The 22,254-nt window shown below is 37.3% G+C and overlaps 1 protein-coding gene across 17 annotated transcripts in view; it reads left to right on the top strand.

Moving 5' to 3' along the window:
- LOC138713930 (uncharacterized) overlaps nt 1-20,901 on the top strand; it is a 297,089-nt gene extending 276,188 nt beyond the window's left edge. For all 17 annotated transcript variants that reach the window (XM_069846553.1, XM_069846529.1, XM_069846481.1 and 14 more), the window contains one exon: nt 15,840-20,901. In XM_069846553.1, coding sequence (XP_069702654.1) covers nt 16,141-17,151 — 1,011 coding nt within the window. In that variant the 5' untranslated portion in view covers nt 15,840-16,140 and the 3' untranslated portion in view covers nt 17,152-20,901. The remainder of the gene's footprint in view (nt 1-15,839) is intronic.
- The last annotated feature ends 1,353 nt before the right edge of the window (nt 20,902-22,254 follow it).

Raw genomic sequence — 22,254 nt, 5'->3', positions numbered from 1 at the left:
AAATCACAAACCAGGAGTTCTCTAAGTCTTGCCAAGAGTTGATGTGTGTGAGTCATCTGTGACAAAAATAAACCATTTAATATTAAGATATTCCAACAGTTTACAAGCCTGTACCACAATGTGAAGTATGTGATCTGTGCATTGAGATTCCATGGTAAAGGACACCAGATTACTCATCAAACAAAATATGTTCTTTATTCCGTGTGCAATACTTTTCACAGAGTACAATAGACCATTTTGGATGTTCTAAGTCTTTCTTACTTAATTTGAACACTTCAAGGTTTGTTGCCATGTCAAGATTTTCCCAAAGAACCATTTGAACCGTATCTGACCATTTTGATAAATCCATCTCGGAGAGTCATGGATGAATGCTTACAACTAACAAATCTTCAGTTATCTTTGTTTTGTCACTTGTTTCTGGATATTTTCCACTTCTTCTATCAGAATCTGCAAGCAGAGAATGTCTCGTTGGTTACTGCATTTGACAGCATCGGTGGAAACTTGAAGGTACATAATCTTTGAAATGATTTAACATATTATGATATGTTAAATTTGGTAGACTGATATCGACGATTCTCTGGCCAATGTACAGTATAGCCTATGTTTTTAATGTTAATAATTTCTTTTCCGTTTATTGAGAACTTGATTTTTATAATTTACTTTTGGTCATAATTAGAGATGATTTCATGATTTAAATGTTTCATTTCACAGAAAATGACTAAACATACTAGAATTCGCCCATACAAGACCTTGGCGAGATCTGTACTTTGTTACTGCAGTGAGGCATGGACATTGAGGAAGAAAGACGAAAGCAGAATAACGGCTAATGAAAAGAAATTTATGAGATATACAGCGGGATATACGAAATGGAATCACAAACGCAATGAAGATGTAATAGAAGAATTACAACTAGAACCTGTAATTAACCACATAAAACATTATCGGAACAACTGCATAAATCATGTGCATCGCATGCGTAGAGATAAAATCCCAAAAGTCATGCTCCACTATCGTCCAAACGGGAAGAGATCTCTCGTTCGTCCAAAGGAGCGCTGGATTGAAAATTCAACTGTGAGATCGTAACAGGCCATATGGCTTAATACTTGAAGGGAAGAAGAAGAAGAAATCTTTTTTTTTGTGGTCAAATATTCCTCAAGGATCAAGTTTACCCCAGTTAACAAAAACAATAAAAAAAACTAATGATATATTAATGTTGTTCTAATATTATTACAATCCAAATGCAGTAATAGCAACCCACGTAATAGAAATCACATCATAATATCTCAGTGTTTCACATTACTGGAGTGTAATATCAATAGTGATATATCAATATATTTGAACAGTTTTGAGCATTATCTTTCCAAATAATTCATCTTTTAATTTCCATTTAACTGCAGGTCCATTATCGAAGTAATGACTTTTTCCATTACATATCGGTCATTACGTTTCTAGATTCATTCTTTCATTATGACCATATGATTTGATTGTCACTCTGTAGAAGATATAACAGTAACTTATATTTGAACTGATTTAAGATTTATCTTTCCAAATAATCCACATTTTTATTTCATTTTAACTGTACCTCCATTATCGACATATCACCGTCTTTATCTTTGAATAATATCTGTAGTTTTAATTTGGTAGAGTAATATGGAATTTCATTACGACTACTATATTAAAAGATATAATTTCAAATTGTCAACCTGATATGTATAGGCCTTAACCTTTACATACTGATATAGTTATGTTAGCAGATACATTTCTTGTGGTAGTGTAAAGGAAGGTGGTCTTAAAGTCCTGACTTCGAATTACTTTTCTGTCGTCTGTCGTGCATATAATGCACGTATTTAGGAAGACGAGCATAAGTAGGCCCTTATTATTTCATTCATGCATCCACATAAGTTATCCATTAATTTATGTTAATTCATTCATTTGTTCCATCACCTCGTCATTAATAGATGTTTTCCCTGGATCACTATTATATAAGTTACATCCTACAGATCTCAGACAGAGCTAGCTGTAAGCAAAATTGATTAAGGGGAGAGGATGGTATTTTTTGGTGAAAAATGAGTAAATTTAAAACAAAAAATACTTTAAAATACTCTGTGATATGTGTGGAATGCACAGCATAACATTTTGTGGGTATTTGTGCCCTTATCGGATGTTGAGTCGCCATTTTTAAACTTCCTGCGTTATGGATTTTTAAATCACTCGCCCACTTTTATTGTTGTTTCCAGTAAATTAAATTATCAATTTTTTTTCTTTAAAATACTCTTTGATATGCGTGGAATGCATTGCATAACATTTTGTGGGTATTTGTGTCCTTATCGGATGTTGATACGTCATTTTTAAACTTCCTGCGCTATCGATTTTTAAATCACACGCCCGCTTTTATCGGTTTCCAGCAATTTCACTTTTTTGCTACATTGCCAGACAAAAATGGATATAATTTCTGAACTATTAAAGATACATGCATGAAATTTAGAACACACATTCTTTATAGACTATTAGGAAACTTTTCTCTGTAACAGAATTTTGTTAATTGCTTTCATTTTAAAAACACGTCCATTTGTTTGCAAAAAAGGAAATCAGAAAATTGTTATTAAATTTTAATTGTTTATTTTACAAACGTAGGGACTAATATCAAAATTCTGTTACAGATAGTTTGTAGAACATGCTTTTGCAAATTCATTGCAAAAAACTGTTTGAATCTATCTTTAAAAACGGTTTAGATATATCGGTTTTAGTACAATCCTGCATTCGATATATATATATATATTTTTTTTCAAATTTGGGCCCCCAAATAATTTTGTTTTTCAAAATATTTTTATTTGGTTGAGTTGCCACAGCTATGAGCTCTCGACATACAAAAAATTAAAATTTTACACCAAATAGGAAAAAAGTTAGAAAAATACCATCCTCTCCCCTTAAGCACCGAAAATATTACTGGATAGCAAATGTTTTAACAGTTTTCTCCGATTGATTTAAATATATATATAATAGTAATGTTGCAACTACAAGGAATAAAAACAAAAGTAGTAGTATCATTATTTATTATACTGACATCCAAATGAATCTGACAAGACAACTAATGATCAGAATATAAAACAATCAGTTAACTAATTTTTGCATATTTGAGAAACAAGAACAATGGACGTAGATTCTGGCTGTTGTATGATGATTCATCACCTTTCTCCCGTCTCCAGATGTTGTTAATGTCTGACGTCTGATGACTCAGCACCTCCCTGCAGTGGTAGAAGTTACCTATGGCAAAATTTTAGTCGGAAAATGTATTATATGATTTTCTTGTGTTAAATTCTATCCTACATGTTTCGACCTATTATGGGTCATCTTGAGAACTGTTCGTTGTTGGTCCTTGCGCCTCTTGATTTGTTTCCTGTGAGGGCGCCAAGACCAACAACGACCAGTTCTGAGGATGACCCATAATAGGTCGAAACATGTAAACCAGGTACGACAATTTAACACAAGAAAGTCATATAATACTTATTCCGAAGTGATACAGTGTTAAAAGTTGTGTAATCAAGATGTATAAAAATATTTTTGTGATTCAACACCTCGCTGTAGTCGAAAGAAATTGACTATGGATGAAATCTAATAACTCACCACGTCACTGAAGTTATGCAAGTTGATTTTGGATGATGTCTGATGACTCAGCACCTCGCTGCAGTCTCAGAAGTTTACTATCGCTGAAGTCAGATGACTCAACACCTCGCTGCATTTGAAGAAGTTGACTATCGCTGGAATCAGATGACTCAGCAACTCGCTGCAGTCGAAGAAGTTGATTACCGCTGGAGTCAGATGACTCAGCACCTCGCTGCAGTCGCAGAAGTTGACAATCGCTGGAGTCAGATGACTCAGCAACTCGCTGCAGTCGAAGAAGTTGACTATCGCTGGAGTCAGATGACTCAGCACCTCGCTGCAGTCGCAGATGTTGACTATCGCTAGAGTCAGATGACTCAGCACCTCGCTGCAGTCGCAGAAGTTGACTATCGCTGGAGTCAGATGACTCAGCACCTCGCTGCAGTCGCTGAAGTTGACTATCGCTGGAGTCACATGACTCAGCACCTCGCTGCAGTCGTAGAAGTTGACTATGGCTGGAGTCAGATGACTCAGCACTTCGCTGCAGTCGCAGAAGTTGACTATCGCTGGAGTCAGATGACTCAGCACTTCGCTGCAGTCGCAGAAGTTGACTATCGCTGGAGTCAGATGACTCAGCACCTCGCTGCAGTCGCAGAAGTTGACTATCGCTGCAGTCAGATGACTCAGCACCTCGATGCAGTAGCAGAAGTTGACTATCGCTGGAGTCAGATGACTCAGCACCTCGCGGCAATCGCAGAAGTTGACTGTCGCTGGAGTCAAATGACTCAACACCTCGCTGCAGTCGCAGAAGTTGACTATCGCTGGAGTCAGATGACTCAGCACCTCGCTGCATTCGAAGAAGTTGACTATCGCTGGAGTCAGATGACTCAGCACCTCGCGGCAGTCGCAGAAGTTGACTATCGCTGCAGTCAGATGACTCAGCACCTCGCTGCAGTCGCAGAAGTTGACTATCGCTGGAGTCAGATGACTCAGCACCTCTCTGCAGTCGCAGAAGTTGACTATCGCTGGAGTCAGATGACTCAGCACCTCGCTGCAGTCGCAGAAGTTGACTATCGCTGGAGTCAGATGACTCAGCACCTCGCTGCAGTCGCAGAAGTTGACTATCGCTGGAGTCAGATGACTCAGCACCTCGCTGCAGTCGCAGAAGTTGACTATCGCTGGAGCCAGATGACTCAGCATCTCGTTGCAGTCGCAGAAGTTGCTAATGACAGAAGAATGACTGACGAATGACTGTTTCGTAATGTTGTCTATAAGAATTTATTTTATTTCTTCTTCAGCGGATACAATGTAGAGATATTTCAGCTTCTACTTTATTTTATTTGCTTCAGTAATTTCCAATTTTAGGATTTCTTTCTTTCTTCATTGTTGATTGAGTGCTTCTTGTTGCATTTATTCTTTGTGAAATGTATCGTTGTGATTTCTGGTTAGCAGCGTACAATTTTCTTGGTTTAAGATTTGTTTTCACAGTTGCATTACTTCTTGGTAAACAGTAAATGTTTTTCTTGTTGACAAAAGTTATTGTGGTTTCTTCTTGGTTTTCATTTTTCGTTCATTGAAGAATATGTTTTTGAAGACATTGTTTTGGTTTATCTGGATCTCTTGTGTATAGATGATGCAGTTTTTTTTAATTACAGCGGAATATTTTCACTAATGGCGAATTGCTTGATGTTATTACTTGCGAGCTCTTGATTACCTATTTTTTTTGAATTTGGAAGGAGTTTTGCTTCTCATGTGAGAAGAAATGACTTGTTGAGTTGGTGTTGTTTGTTGTAGTAGAAGAAAGATTTGTTTGAAGAATATTTTGGATTTCATTTCTGAGAAAAGATGTAATGAAAATTGCTCATTGATAGCAGATATTGAGATGAGGTTTTTTTAAGAGAGTGAGATTTTTTTATTGAAGATCTTTTTCGCATTGGAGGACGGAGGATTTTTTTTTTCACGTGATAAGTGATGATATAGCTTTCATGAAGGTGACCTTTTTTTTCCAATGATGGTGAAGTGATTTTTGGAATTGGAAATGTTTTTTTTTTCCACATGATTGTTTTTTAGATAGTATTTTTTTTTCACATGGCGTTATGATTTTTGAAAATGGCTATGGTTTTTTTTTCAAGTGGTGGCGAGTGATATTTTAGTTCTGTTGTTCTGAATAATTCCTTCTTTTAACAGTGGCCTCATGAATGGATTTCGTTTGTATAGAGAATGTCTAGAAAAGGTTGCATATTTTTGTTTTTGAATTTTATGCCACTGTAAAAATCCATTAATGCCAATGTATTTCGTTTTTGTAAATACATGGGCATTACTGATAGTTTTGAGGTACATTTTGCATGTTTAGTTCTCTTTTATTTCTTACTTTTGGCGACTCTGTTCTACAGAAAGCATAGAGGTAGGGCTCCATGCTCTCTGTACCGTGCGCAGCAAGGTTCATCAATACTTGTATCATCTCGCTCCGCTTATTCAGTTCCTGGATAGACAAACCAGGTAATTATTGAAATGAGATTGAACGGCACGTGGCCATTTTGTAACTTTTGGTACAGTTCCTTTCCCTCCTCATCTCGGAGGGAACTCAGCCATTCTGCAGTCAGTTGCCCTACCAACTGATATTAGTAACTCCAATTTGTACCTACTCGCTTTATTGTGTACAGTTTCATTTTTATCTGCTAAATAACTTTTATATAATAAATATAATTATTTGCGATAAAATTCATGATGAGTATAAGATGAGTGGTTGCCACATTCTTGCAGTCACTGTTATTTTGGAATTTTGATACCGATTTATTATTAACATGAATGCAAGGAAATCTAAGTTTGTAATATAGTTGCGCAATGGCTTGTATTATTTGTTTTAGATTTCCTTAGTCTACTTCTGGTGACCGTGTAGGGCCAAAAGTACTTTTTTACAGAAAGCACAGAGGAAGTAGGGAGCTATGCTTTGTTTACTGTGCAAAGGATGGTTCAACTATAATTGATCATCTTGTTCTGGTTATTCAGTTCCTGGGTAACTCGGTAACCCCTGAAACAAGCCTCGACGGATAGCAGCCATGCTGCATTTTGTGGCACAGATAGTTCCTCTCCTTACCTCGGAGGGAACTGAACTCCGCCACCTTCCAGTCAGTTGCCCTACCAACTGCTGTTACTCAGGTCCGATTTGGACTCTGTAGTGTGCAGTTTGCACTGTGTAATATTTTATGTATTAGATATTCTTTATTTAGCATAATTAATATGATCTCTTGAATGTATATTTAGGATAGGTGATTGTCACATTTCTGCAATCCCTGTTATTTTGGAATTTTGATAGGTCTGCCAGTTTATTTTTACATGAATGCACGAAAATATAAATTTTCGATATATATGTACATTCGTTTTTTTATTTTTTATAAACCTACAGACTTTGATATGCATGGATATTTGAAAGCATATCGTTTTCATAATCTTTATTTCTCATACTTTCGGCGATTCTAGCAATATAAGTAATTTTTACAGAAAGCATAGAGGTAGGGCTCCATGATTTCTGTGTTGTGTCGGTCGAGATTGAGGCATACTTTATCACGTTATTCTGCTTATGCAGAGTTCCCGGGAAGAGGCTTGCCAGCAGTTGTTTTGAAATCTGCGGCAATTGATATCTCTCCTTATCTCGGAGGGAATTCAACTCTGTCACTTTTTAGTCAATTGTCCTGCTGGCCCCTATTACTCACGTCCGATGTGGACTTTAAGCTATGTTGTGCACACTTTGCACTGTATAATATTCTCTGTGCTACATAGATTTAATAATGATAAATATTTACAATGACAATATGAATGAATGAATCTTTCATTTTCGCTATCAGGGTTATTTTGTAAATTATTCTGTGGTATGTTATTCTGTAAATTTATGTATGACTTTACAACTGATTTGAATTTGTTTCATTACGATTCAGTTTCGTTATTTTCACTCTATTTTGAGGTCAAGATTTTTAGTTTACATCCCTTTAGACAATTGAGACAGATACCCTCTTTTATTCTGTGTTGCTGCCGGAGTTCTGTGCTTCCATTCGGAACTGTGAAGTGTGTTAAGTCAGTTGGACTTTTCATTCGGGTTACGAAACCCATACCCCTATTGGGGGACAATAAAATGTTCTGTTACATTCTGGGCCTTATAAATGCAGTTTGGAAAGCACATTCATTGAACTCCGGCAATGTAAAATAAATTAAAATTTGCACTGTTGAGAAAACTAATGCCATATTCACCCCAAACTCACCCAATCCCGAACCCTAACAACCCCACCCCACCCCAACCCACCCACCCCACCCCTACCCACCCAATCCCACCCCTACCCGCCCCTGTACCCACCCCCCTTAGTCTCCATGAGGAGTTTTACCTCCATCCTCCACGGCGATGCTGCAGGTGGGAAGTGCGCTCGATGTGCCTCCCACCGCGCCGGGGTACCATGAAAAGAAAGAAACTTTATGTTCAGACAAATTGTTCGCAGTCAACTAGCTAAGTGTAAGCTACTTCATAAAACTAAGTCCCATAACACGAGTCGCCAAATAACGCCAACTATGACCGTGCGGTGTTATCTTGAGGGAGCCTTTGACATGTGCGGGCTGTATGGTGTGTTTGAGCACATGGCACTTGTGGGCGTAGGGTTTTTCAATGACTTGTCTTACGACGTTTTACCAACTGCTATGATTAAGTGAAGCTACTTGTGGCTCCATATTGACGTAGACGATAGCAGTCATTCTAGACTTGCTGTATAATGGTCGCAACCTGTGCAGCCAACCACTGTACATACATTGTACATAACATGTTCGACGTTAAGTGGATCTTCTTGTGGCTCCCAGAGTTCACTAGTTGCGACCAATTTCTGCTTGTCCACACATACACACCCGCACATTGTCACTGTTTTGATACTTCGCAATCATGCCATAGTGTTAATCGCATGATTAATTATCTTTCAGTCAGTATTTTTCATTTATGTCGTCGGTTAATCGTGACAGGTCTGCTGTCTGTCGGAGAAACATCACAACTGTTTGATTGTACTCTCGTCCATTGAGAGGAAAGAGCATTAAGAGGCCAACCTCTGAATAGTGGAAAAGCCTATCAAAAATAACTTTACTAGGCTTTTAAAACTGGAAGGTCTCCACTCAAGTATTTTATTTATAATGGTCATTGACTAGACTTGCAGCTAGAGCTGCGGTTCTTAATATCGCCCTCTATATTGAGCATATGCCTGATCGTATGAAATGAGGTTGGAAAGCTAACATTTCAGCTTTGTTTGCTTGCCTGTGTTTTCAGAATAGTGGTTAAATAAGATGATATTGTTAACCTACATTAACTTTAGCGTCTTAGTGAACATTTTGAACGCATATCTCTGTTTCCACTCACTTTTCTGAGGAAAATGAACCATTACTGAAGGTACTATAACACTCACTTCTTGATCAGGTCTTTCAGACAGTGAGAGATCACAGCTTAAGGCATGGCGGTGGGAAGGAATATGGAACTAATTCTGATTCAGATCATTTCTTGTATTAATATTTTCTTTTCCAAGCATCTTTTACTAAGCTTACATGTATTCTCCCAGCACGTAGGCCATATGAGGACAGATAGTGTTGTAAACAAAACAGCGAAAAGATTATTCCTGTCTTCATTAATTAGGATGGCATATCATGTCACAAGAATATAATTGAAATAAATTAAATTCAATGCGTGAAGTATACAGAGATGATTAGGACAAAATGAAATTACACAGGCGACGGTTATGAGTATGTACAGGCCAGAAATTTCTAAGTTTAATGGCGAAGACGTTAATAAGGGCTATTGCACTCCAAAGGGAAATTATTCATATTGATAAATTATTATATTTAGAATCGGATTAAAATAGAAATGTATACATGGAACAAAACTGTATATAATTTCAGTATTCCATAACTCAGACTTGTGGAATACCTTGAAAATTGTAACTCAATTAAAAAATTCATGGTTTTTTTGTGTCAGGAACATAGCCGTGGGTTTTACGTGAATACTTCTGCCTTGAGTGGACAGATCTAGACGAGATCTTTCGTTTGGTACAAAGATCAGCGTGCTACCACATCGGAATCGCGAGATATGCTGCCCTGAAATTATTGCCTATGCTTAAAATGGTCGTCAATCCAATAGATATCATAGGAAGCATATTTTAACTGCCAGTTCTGATACGCCTGTGTCAAATTCAATATCTGAAGAGTATATTGGAATTATTATTAAATTAATGCCTCTTCCTTGATTTGAATCCGCTTTATTGTGTGGAATGAAAGAGTGCACATCATCATCATGATCCTGAACTCCTTCGGTTTCACCCAATTGTAAGCTGATCTCGTTGTCTCTATGAATTTCGTATCGTTCTGTAGATGGGGGTGATACTGAACACTCTAATTTTAAGAGCCTGTTCCTACACAGCTTAACTACATTGAATTTTATCATATTTCCCGGTACCAATTTGTGGCACCTAACATAATTATTTACGTTAGCTAGCTAAATCTGTAACCCGGAAGTTCGCGGGTTCGATTCCCTATGTGGTCATGGATTTCCTCTAACCCTTCCAGCCGCACTGTACACCTGTATTTTTATTCAGCCTCTAATAGAAATGAGATACATTTCCTTGAGGGTAAGGACGGCGGGCACATAGGGCTAACATCTCTACAGCTATTAATGCCGATTGTATAGATGGAGCCTTAACGTCCCGCGACCCTCTGGGCCGATTTGGCCTGTAATGGAATTGCGTTTACTGACTACTTTGTCCAGTTGTAACTTTTCACTGAGGAATTCATTTTGCCATTCAACATGCGTAACTATATTTCAAAGTACCTTCCACCATTGTAACTTCCTTTGCTTATTTATTGCATAATTTGAGCACTGAATTAAATTTTTCAATAGCAAATTAATTTTAGAAAAGACTGTATTGTTCTTCTGATCTGTTTATTATAATCCGGACCTTGTCATGTGACATGCGTAATTGGTAGTGTTTGCATATTTGCTGATTACGACTCGTGAATCACTTACAGCATGATTCCGAAGTAGGCCCTACCGTAGTCATAATTTGTTTTCTTCGGCCATTAATAGCGGCCAACTTGAGGCATGTTTTTGTCCCTGATGAATTGGAAATGTCTGTGATTTGATTCTTCCACTGTAGTAAGTTGCTCAGTTCTTGCAATATGGAGGCGATATTAGAACCTGTGGCGTTATTTGGCTTTCCTCCTTTTCCAATGTTTGACTCAGTACGTCGATGCATAGTCTAAGACTTGTTTTGTTAATACTGATTACGCTGCATATGAGTAATTCGCTATTAGTGATAGCATGTTTATAGTAGCGTTGTTTTGGTCGCTTCATAGTTTAGTTCTATTTTTGAAGTGCTATCTGCAATTTCCACGATGAGTCTGTGACCTCAAAGTATGTGCAGCACTGTCAGAAATTTGACACAAGTACTTTCGTTGTGATTATTCTTTCGTCGATTTACTGAGGAAGTATTTATTTTATATTCCTACTCGTGTTATGAGACTGCATCACTTTTATAAATCTTAATACCTAAATGCAGATGTTAAATATCCTTACCTATATGAAGATATTTTTAAAATCTATTTTTGTTTGTTATGACTTTATTTAGCGTCTGAATGAGATGAAGGTGGTAAAATAATGACAGAAAGTGAACCAGAAATTACTACAGATTTTGTATAATGACGAATAAAATTTAATTATAACAGGAATTTAATTTTTGCTGTATAAATATTAAGAATGAAATAAGACACTGATTGTATACTATAAATATCAAAACCTATAACTACAATAACCTATACCTATCCTACACACTAGAACACTAAGAATAATGATAATAGTAATGAAGCAGATTCTCGACTTACCTTAATTGTCTTGGCGACGAGCCCTACGAGGACCGCGGCCGTGCAAGTTTTGCCCTAATCCCCTCCGTCCCTGTGTCTACGCTCCGTCCCGTAATTTCTAAGGACCTTTTCATAGAATTCCAATTGCTCCTTGGTAGGATTAGATGCCAAATATCTTCTGTACAAAGCCTCGTGTTGCTCCTCTGTCATGCCTTGGTGGAAGTCGCGTCTGCCCGTACTGGACGCGCCAGCAGGCTGCGAGGCAGAGCCCCCCGGAGTCTGCTGGCTGGCGACTCTGCCCGTACTGGGCTTTCTAGCAGGCTGCGGGGCGCTCTCCCTCTGGGAGGAGCGCCTCGCTTCCTGCTGCCTTTGACGACTTGACCAGGGAGGAATTGTGTCTGTACGTTGTGGGGTGGACGGTCTGTCTGCCATTCCCGCCCGCATAGAGGGTGACGGCTTGTGTTCCTCCCGAGGTATCTCACGAACCTCGGGAACAAGCACAAGCCTCACCCTCTTGCGCGGACGGTCGGCCCCCTGTTCTTCTGGTGTACCCTTTTTGAGAATAGAGCGGGGCGGCGGGGGTGGCGGTGGTTCGGATGAAGATGGAGGTGGGGATGAGGGGGGTGACTGTAGTGTCACTGGTGGTGGGCGTGTTGGTGTGCAGGGGGGTGCGTAAAAGTATGGAAAATGTGTGCAATAACGGGAGTGTGCGTGTGGTGACTGTGAAGGCGGAGACGGCGGAGGAACACGATCAGGGGACGTGGAGGCATCACTTCTCTCCGGTAGACGGTTCCATAAGTAATAGCCCCCCAACCCCACAGTCCCAACGATACCCACGGTTCTTACCAAATCTGGCATACCCCACGAAATCCGCGATGGTGCTTGCACAACCGCAGGTCCTCCCCAGAACGCATTCTTGAGCGATTGGAGCTTGAGGGATCGGAATATTTTCGACATTTCGAAACTTCGAAATCACAATCCCAAGTGTTTCCAGGGAAACGATCCCCACGTCCTGTCTGTTGAGCATTGTTGATGACGTCGCCACGACAATAACCAAGCTGCGAGTGCGTTCAAATACCGATACAATAAAAGATGCGAACGTGTACACATCTTCTATCCTTGCGATACTGTTATTTCCTTCTTTTATGCGAATAGTTAAAAAATGCGATTGCTGTTTTGTAGCTAGACGAGTATTGAATACCGACATACAAATACATAGGAATTAAAATTTCTATTAGAAATCAATCAGCCTTCTTATACATAAATTATAATTCAAGGCCAGTTGTTTACTCGTTTTGACTTCATACGATGATATATTAGGTTAGAGGCATCTTCTTGTTTGAATAGTAAATATTAATGTGTCGTAAGATAAGCAATTCTTACGCCGAGAACAGGAAAATTTTAGTATAATATCTCAGATTTTTTATTAGTAGGAGACGGATGTTGATTACCTAAAAATAACTGAAAATAACGAATATACTTAATGCCTTACATTTTACACAAAATATTCCAAACACTTAAGCAGAAGTGACCTTAAAAGTTAAGTCAGTGCTTGCAGTGGGACAAAATATAACTCCACCGCTGGTTTCATAATTATTTCTTTTTGAGTATAAACTGTACTGGATAAATGCATCTACAACATATTACTGCCACATATTATGTAATACATTAATGTTTTTATTACTTCAATTTTTTATAATGGGCCATTTTCAATTGATGAGGTAAATAATAAATATATAGTACATTTTTAAAGAATTCGTTGTTATATGCAGACAGTGAATCTTTGTGCAGTAGAACTGCTCCTTTGTACACTTCGTCCATTGCAAATTAAAGCAAAGCAGAAGTTGGGAATTTTTCATATCCTTCACGCAATTGTTTTAGTTATTTGATGCGGACAGTATGGCGGAAGTAGCAATTGTCTATCAGTAATCCTGGAAACATGTATGTTAATTAAACTCCCGAAAAATAGCCCAGTACTTTACAAGCAGCTGCTTCAAGCAGAAATAAAATCAGAGCAGAAGTAGATTACACAAATTGTTAGCTGATATTTGAGACGGACAGGATGCCAGAACTAACCTTTCTCTGAAGTTTGTATGCAGCCCGCAAAACTCTCAAAGTATAGCCCAATGCTTTCTGTAAGTTATGCTTCATATTTGGGGAAATGTAACATTGCATAAACTGCACAAGTCGTAGTGTACTGAATAATTTAGTGAGCCTTCCCTGGCATATACAACAGAATAATAATTTGTAAGGCGTAACATGGACAGTACTGTGAGAGGAAGTATGGTGGTGGTGGTGGTGGTGGTGGTGGTGGTGGTGGTGGTGGTGGTGGTTAACGCCTTTTTCAACTGTAAATGTTCTTTACCCTGAAAACTGAATGTGGGCTAGGTATTTTCGAATAGATCTGTAGCCACTAGCAATAATTAGGCTACGTCATAGGCTAGGCGTAGGACATGTCGCTGTTCTGAGACAGACGGTATGACTAAAACCACTTTTTTCAGTATCAGTAATACTGCATGCTGCTTAGTGACGATTTTGTTTTGTTTTCCTTTCCCGGTTATCTAGAGTCGACTCTATTATTTCCATCCGCCATATAATTACTCATCAACCTCCAATTAACTCCTAACCCCCTGCCTCTTTTATTTTCTCTCCTCTCGATCTGCCTGATACGAAGAAATGTAACTTTTCGTTCTGCATAGGAATTCTACAATGTTACATTTGTGCGATAAAATTTCCGCACTCTTTGACAGAATTTTGGTTTTGACCTTTATTTATTATCATAATACACTATTCTCTTAAATTGGCTGAAAAAGCTACATGAATGAAATGCTTCTTCTTTCAGACATTTTATATTTTTTAGATTAACATAATTTAAAGAAGGAATTCCGTGTTTGTTAAAAAAAGGTGTCTGTAGAATTTAGAATGAACGATTTTTGCCACCTAGAATGTATTCCGCGAACCCGCAATGGACATTCTGGAGAAAGAAATTGAAATTAATATAAATAGAATCATATTGGCTTAACCAGAAATTGGACTTCGGAAACCTTACTTCAGTTAGCATTGCAATGTATCACACTAATCATCTCCAGGTTCTTAGGTGTAAAGGATCGTTCGTTGCTAAACATTGAGAAACTTCTCTCCACATCAACGTATGTCATTGGTGCATATTTGAAGCAAGTGAGATTTCGAGGTGGATTCTTGAATTGTAAATATGGCAGTAAAAATGTAGTCGAAAGAAGCTGAAGTTGCAAAAAAAGCCATTAAAACCTAGAAAAAAAGGCTAAAAAAGGACCAATACCGTAAAGAGGGGTGACTTTGAACGGCGAGGTGACTTTGAACAGTAATTTAGCGCCTTTCTAAATTAAATGCTGTGCCCAATTGCGATAAAACTGTTGAAGTTGTCAATAAACTAGTTCAGTTCTTTCGCAATAGGGTACAGCATTTAATTTAGAAAGGCGCTAAATTACTGTTCAAAGTCACCTCAGCGTTCAAAGTCACCCCACTTTACGGTAAGTAAAAAAAAAAAAAAATAAAAAAAAAATAAGAAAAAACTTTAGATAAATTAAAATCTCTAGTGACATTACTGTTGATAAAACTATCTTATGATTAGTCAATAGAATAATTTTATCCAAGAGGTCCCAGCGTGGAGGTGAGACAATGGATTTGACTAATTAAGCCCTCCGGACTTCACCAAAATTCACCGCAAGAGTTAAATATCAGTTCTATCAGGATTTTTGACCTGATCAGAGACCGGGAAATCCCAATTAGCCTTTCTCAAAGAATCAATCAATTTTCTTAATGTATCCAGCTGTTTGCTGACAACATAAAGTCCACTATAGTCCACTGTAGTCTATTCAGTTGTTGTTTTTCACGAGAAATGAGGGGTATTTTGATTGGTGCTCATTATAGATGCCTGTTGCTAGTAGCCAGAGTTGGGGTGTAGTCAATATATACTGCAGGGCTGTGTCTTCTGCAACTGGTACTGATGATTTTAATTTACTTCTTTTGTGGTTTATGGATGGACAGTATAGAAGAATGTGTTCCAGATCATCATGATTATTACATCACAGACAAGTAGGATTATCAGAAATGTGAAATCGGCGTAGGTACAATTGTGTGACAATGTGACCTGTTCTGGCTCTTGCTAAAAATGTTTGAACATGTCTGGGCACGTTTTTGTACATTTTCAGGTCCCTGAAAATAATGACATGACTTACGGCTCAGTTTGTATATTTCTAAAGTTGTACTAGCTTGGATAGTTTGTTTTGTGTGTTTAGACTGTATAATTTGTGTGTTCAGTTTGTGTAGTTTTTTGTGTGTGTTTAGTTTAAACCGCGATCTTACGAAAACTCTCTTATTTATTTTTCCAGATGTTACCAGTGCTGTGATACGCATTTCAAGATTCTTATGCCGAATATAGTCACAACTGTTGAGATAAGTAATAGACAGTTTTGTGTGAAATCTTTGCGTGGAATTCCGGAAATGTAGTGTATGTTTATATACAGTATATACTGTTACTTTTAAAGTTGTACTATCTCTCGAGTTTCATTTGATCATGAAATAACTCAATGCAAGTCAGGCGTCAGTCATGATGTGTCACAAGATCGAAGTTTGGAGAGTGGAAGTTATCGGTAACACTTAGTGCACATCGAAACAGTTAAGACAAAGAAAATGGCGTGCACTGGTTGTGATTACACCCTATCAGAATTTCTGACCCAGTTTATTGATTCAATGTCAATTGAAGATTACCTAGTCGCACACGGAGTTTTGAGAGGTGAAGTGAACTGTACCTCTTGCGGACGTAGCTGCAGTTTGAGTGTCTCAAAATCTGGAGAATTGTTTTTTCGGTGCAACAAAGGCCCTCGTGGCAACAGGTGTGGTTTTAGGAAGAGTGCACGGAAGGGTACTTTCGTGGGAGAGTCAACACTATCTGTGAAACAAATTGTGACGTTCTGTAGCATGTGGTGTTTACTGCCGAACCCAAGACACAAGATCTTGATGAAAGATGTAGAAATAGGTCCTGCATGTGTTGTAGACTGGTCTGGTTTCTGTCGTCAGGTTTGTGTGGACTGGGTATTGAATAACAGACGGTGCATTGGAGGTCCAGGGACTATAGTGGAACTTGATGTCAGTAAATTCGGTTGCCGGAAGTACAGCAAGGGACAACGAATCAAAGGCCAGTGGGTATTTGGAGGCGTGGAACGTGGCAACCCAAGGAATTTTTTTTTGGTGCCGGTGAAGAAACGGAACGTGGACACATTACGTCAGATTATAACGGACTGGATTCTGCCCCAAACGACAATTGTCTCAGACTGCTGGAAAGTATATAATGCTGTCCAGGACAAAGGATTTCTCAATCTACGAATGAACCACTCGGTAGAGTTTGTGGACACGGCAGACAGCGGAGAAATTCACCAGGATAACTTGAGACATCTGGGTGAGCAGGATATTAGTGTTGATACCGAAAATGCTAATCTTGATACTCAGAATGTTAGTCTTGATACACAGAATATCAAGAGAAAATGGCTTTCCTTGAAGTATTCAATCCCTACTTTTGGACGAAGGAAGGAGCACTTCGAAGGATATTTTGCTGAATACATATTCAAGGAAAACTACCCCCATACGCGAAGGATCTGCGAATTCTTCAAGAGGGCTGCTCTGCTGTTTCCACCGCCACTCTAAATTGGTGAGTTAAGGCCTGTTCCTACTTAGCAGAATCAAATCGAAATGAAACATCGGCACAGCTCACATCTACTGTAATGAAACTGAACCGAATCGAAGCATGTTGCAGTGTAAAATGGAATGCCTGTGTGGTGAGATGGAAAGGGAAGAAATAAATATCAAAAACAAGGAAAAGAAATACGGATTCATGATATTTTAACTAGGGATATACATGAAGAATTTTCCTCTTTATTTTACTATATTCTGAGAGATGAAACAAAGTTTCTTTCTATAATGCTTCTATATATAAATGATACTCGGGAGCAAATTAAACACAGAATAAATATGGGAAATGCCTGTTATTATTCGGTTGAGAAGCTTTTATCATCCAGTCTGCTGTCAAAAAATCTGAAAGTTAGAGTTTATAAAACAGTTATATTACCGGTTGTTCTTTATGGTTGTGAAACTTGGACTCTCACTTTGAGAGAGGAACATAGGTTAAGGGTGTTTGAGAATAAGGTGCTTAGGAAAATATTTGGGGCTAAGAGGGATGAAGTTACAGGAGAATGGAGAAAGTTACACAACACAGAACTGCACGCATTGTATTCTTCACCTGACATAATTAGGAACATTAAATCCAGACGTTTGAGATGGGCAGGGCATGTAGCACGTATGGGCGAATCCAGAAATGCATATGGAGTGTTAGTTGGGAGGCCAGAGGGAAAAAGATCTTTAGGGAGGCCGAGACGTAGATGGGAAGATAATATTAAAATGGATTTGAGGAAGGTGGGATATGATGATAGAGAATGGATTAATCTTGCTGAGGATAGGGACCAATGGCGGGCTTATGTGAGGGTGGCAATGAACCTCCGGGTTCCTTAAAAGCCAGTAAGTAAGTAATGCTTCTTTGAGTTATAATTTTCACCTCATGTTTCTGTTAATTGACTTATTTCGCCCCAAACATTATCATGGCAACAAAAATTACACTGGTCAACAAACTTACACATATTTTTTGTTACAAGATTTTAAAAAATGGGTGATTCTTATTGCATTTTTCGTGCTGATTTCAGATCTGTTTTTTTAATTTTTCTATCACCCAGGGTACTTCAGACTTTTCTATTGTTGATACCTTGTAACATTTTATCTAACATCATATTTTATTTGCCTAAAATGTACGTGAAATAGACTTTAGGCTGTATTTTGCTTGAGGACATCTTTTTCGAGTGTCCAGCAGTAGTCTGACAGAATATTTGGACTCCATTTTTCCTGGTAGCGCTTTTCCATTTCGTCACTCACTATCTGAAGGTTTTGAGGAAAGAATTTATTTTGAGAGATATGACACCCCATCACATTATAGTTCTAAATCAGCTTGCTGACAAGTTCTCTGTAATCTTCTGATCTCTGGTTCCTAGAAAGTAACAGTCTGTTGAATGATCCTTAGGTTCCTGGAATATCATTAGAACTGGAAAAAGCATCTGACGGGATCCGTTTAGCCAACAAGTTAGGCTAATAGAATTACATGGAACACAACATATTTGAGGGGCCCAGTTCCTGTACTCATGTATTTTGCAATGAAAGTAACACTCGTTAGCTCTTTTAACAAGTGTAGTAAAATTCACCTGTGTGCTTTCAAAGTTAATTAACCACAAACGTAATAAAAATTGTTTGTGATTTACACAGTATTTCGAGGTATGTTTCACTTTATAAGATACTTTTACCACACTTAAAATTAGGACAAAGAGAACACGGGTTATGAAACTTGTTTCATGATTGTAACTTCCAACTCAACTGAGAATTAATACTAACTCTCACAGTGTTATGAACAATAAAATTCATTTTTATGAATTCTGACTTCACAGGCAACAGTGATCTAAAGTTATAGGTAAATTGTTAAAGCAATAAAATGGAATATTTGAAATATTTTCTTTCCATTAGCATGTTAAGGACTGTATATACCAATAAAAATAAATCTTTTTTTTTTAATTACAAAAAAATGGTGGATGGTAGAAAAATTCTGACTTCGTTTTTGGAATCAGCAGATATCATTACATAAGAAACAGTAGAAATTGTACATTTAACAAAATCATTGTTGACCAGTGTTATTGCAGTAGTACTTTTGTGTTTTGTCATACAATTGCAGATAATTCTGAAAAAGATTTATTAATTTTCCTTCGTTCATATTATTAAATTGTAATTTTCTGTATAGCCTACATACTCTTTCAGCAGTAAGTTTCAATAAACAAATTACGCTGCCAAAAATGGATGTTGCTCAATCGCTCATTTATTTATTTTTTTTTTCACGAAGGTTTCACCAGAACATACAAACCTACCTGAAACAAGAAATTCTGTTCTGGCAATGGAATAAATTCTAACTCATGAATTCTATTCAGTTTGAGTCAATGCTCTGCTTTCTGCTATCTTGCATTTGAATACATTGTGAAGAGAAATTCTGTTCGATTCGATTCCACTAAGTGAGAGCGGGCCTTTATACTGCGTTTTCCGAATATGTACGATATTTGATAATCATAGCTTACGAAAACACTCCTTTCTTCGCTATGGTTCATAGTAAATCTATTTCTCTGTCTCTTTATCTCACTGTCTGTAAGTCTATCTACAGAACCTTCAAAGTCTCCGGCATGGCTCAGTCGGTTAAGGCACTTGCCTGCTGGTCTGAAGTTGCGTTCGGGCGCGGGTTCGATCCCCGCTTGGACTGATTACCTGGTTGGGTTTTTCCGAGGTTTTCCTCAACTGTAATGTGGATGCAAGGTAATCCATGGCGAATCCTTGGCCTCATCTCGCCAAATATCATCTCGCTATCACCAATCTCATCGACGCTAAATAACCTACTAGTTGATACAACGTCGTTAAATAACCAAGTGAAATAAAAGAACCTTCAAATAGACGTTCATCCATGAGTGTGTGGCCATGCGTGGCAGCTGGAAAGTATGCTGCTTGCCGATAGAGTCAGGTATTCATAGCCCATTAAGTCAAGTGCATAGATTGCTCTTGAAAATTACAATAACCATCTACCTTTGTCATAGAAGATGTTGGAAATGATGCCCTTGTGCCACCACACGTTTCTCACTTCTTTTAAGAAAATTTACATTAACACACATAAAACGAGTTATCAAAAGAAAAATTAAGAGCAATTACCACACTAATTCGCCAAGTGAACATCAAAATTCAAGCTGGAACAATTTACTACAAGATTTAAAATCCATTCCTGATCTATCACGAAAATCTGCTGTGGCCATATTCAGACTGTTTACTGGTCATGACTGTCTTACAAAACATCTACATGGAATCGGTATATTGGACTCTGCTAAATGTTTATTGTGCATTAAATAAGATGCCATGGACATGAAACATCTAAAAATCTGTGAATATCTGGAAAATTTTATGGACCTTACATCTAAATATTGGGAAGCAAGAAGGAGAATGACTTCACTGTTAAATATTGAGCATTAGACACACACACACATTAATAATAATCCACAGTTAATTCCCGATTTACCACGCAAATCATCTGTAGCTGCATTTAGATTGGCAACAGGCCATGACTGTTTGGCCAAGCATAGAATTGGAATATATCAATCCCCTAACTGCCCATTGTGCAATTCAAATCAAGAAATGGATTTTTTTTTATTATCCAATTTAATGAAACCTATTTCACCCTGAGGTATATTAGGGTTATAGTTGGCATCAAAATATATATTTTATAACCAATAAACAATAGTAAAGTTATAATATAAAATAGTGGTCACATGAATTACACAGGCCAAAAAAAAAAAAAACTTTTTCTTTGTGCCTTGGTTTTTAGACCTGTTCTTGGTGTTATTTGATGCGCTGATTCAGAAAACGACATTGGCTAGGCCGTATCAGCCCTAGTGTCTTAGATATTGTTGAATTTATGTAATAATTATATAATATATATATTATAATTTTGTTTTGTTACAAAATTATCTGTAATAATGTCTGGATGGTTTTCACGGAACCAAAAAATAATTTTAATGGCTTATTTTTTTATTGCTAACTAGCCATACCCGTGCGCTCCGCTGCACCCGTTAGAATAAATATAAAGTAATTACATAATTAAAATAGGACATTTTATCCAGGGAACATTCGTGTTTGATAGAAGGATAAATCGTTTAATATGTTACTTAATTTAAATTGTATTTAAATAATTAAAATGCGATCATTTTGGTCCAGAGACACTCATTTGGTGCAATGACAATTCCTTTAACATGTTTCTTAATTTTTATTACATGCAACCATAGTTTAATGAAGATTGACATATCTTTTAATTTTAATGTGTATACTTACTTGCTATATGTTTCCATTGAATTATGGTAATAACTTAATTTTAACCCTTGTTTTTCACGTCTTCAGTAAATGGTGCTTGGCCCATATGGTTCTGAACCCTTCAAATAACTTAAATAGTGATATATATTGTAGTGATATATAATTATAGTTCTTTCTTTCGATCTCCTATGTACCATTGCCATGGAATGAATTAATGTGTTTTTTCTTCCTACTCAAAAATTTTATATTTTGCACATAGGAGTTATTGCAGGAACAACGCTATAATCTGAGGTGGCGATGAAAATGTATTGTTATTTTAAAAATCTTGTATATAATTAGCTTTCGATATTACTATTATTAGGCTATGTTTAATAGCTTTCGATTGTTGTTGTCCAAGGCCCCTTATAGATGAAGTCATTTGTTTCCATTTCATTACAGGCCAATAGGTGGCGTCGTTATTTTAATTTTAAAACTCATTTATCTCATTAAATAGCAGTCCTATCAAAATTTTTCTTAGAATAAAACTTATCGGAAATCATTTTTAAAGAAACTTTTGTTATGTAACATTTTTTATGAAAATCAATAATAAGGAAGATATTTCGATTTATTTAATTCAAGCCACCTTACACCTTAAAGTATTTTGAAACATACAGACAGACAAACATACAAACAAAAATTTCAAAAAAGCGATTTTCGGTTTCAGGATGGTTAATTATACATGTTAGGAACAATTATTTTTGGAAAAGCGAAAATTACCAGAAAAATTTCGGCTGCAGATTTATTATTAGTATAGATATCACAGAAATCAATTAAAATAATCAT

The sequence above is a fragment of the Periplaneta americana genome, chromosome 2 (assembly GCF_040183065.1).
Source record: "Periplaneta americana isolate PAMFEO1 chromosome 2, P.americana_PAMFEO1_priV1, whole genome shotgun sequence".
Taxonomy (NCBI): Eukaryota; Metazoa; Arthropoda; class Insecta; order Blattodea; family Blattidae; genus Periplaneta; species Periplaneta americana.
Note: the sequence above shows the minus strand (reverse complement) of the source record. Positions and strands in the feature narration are given on the sequence as shown.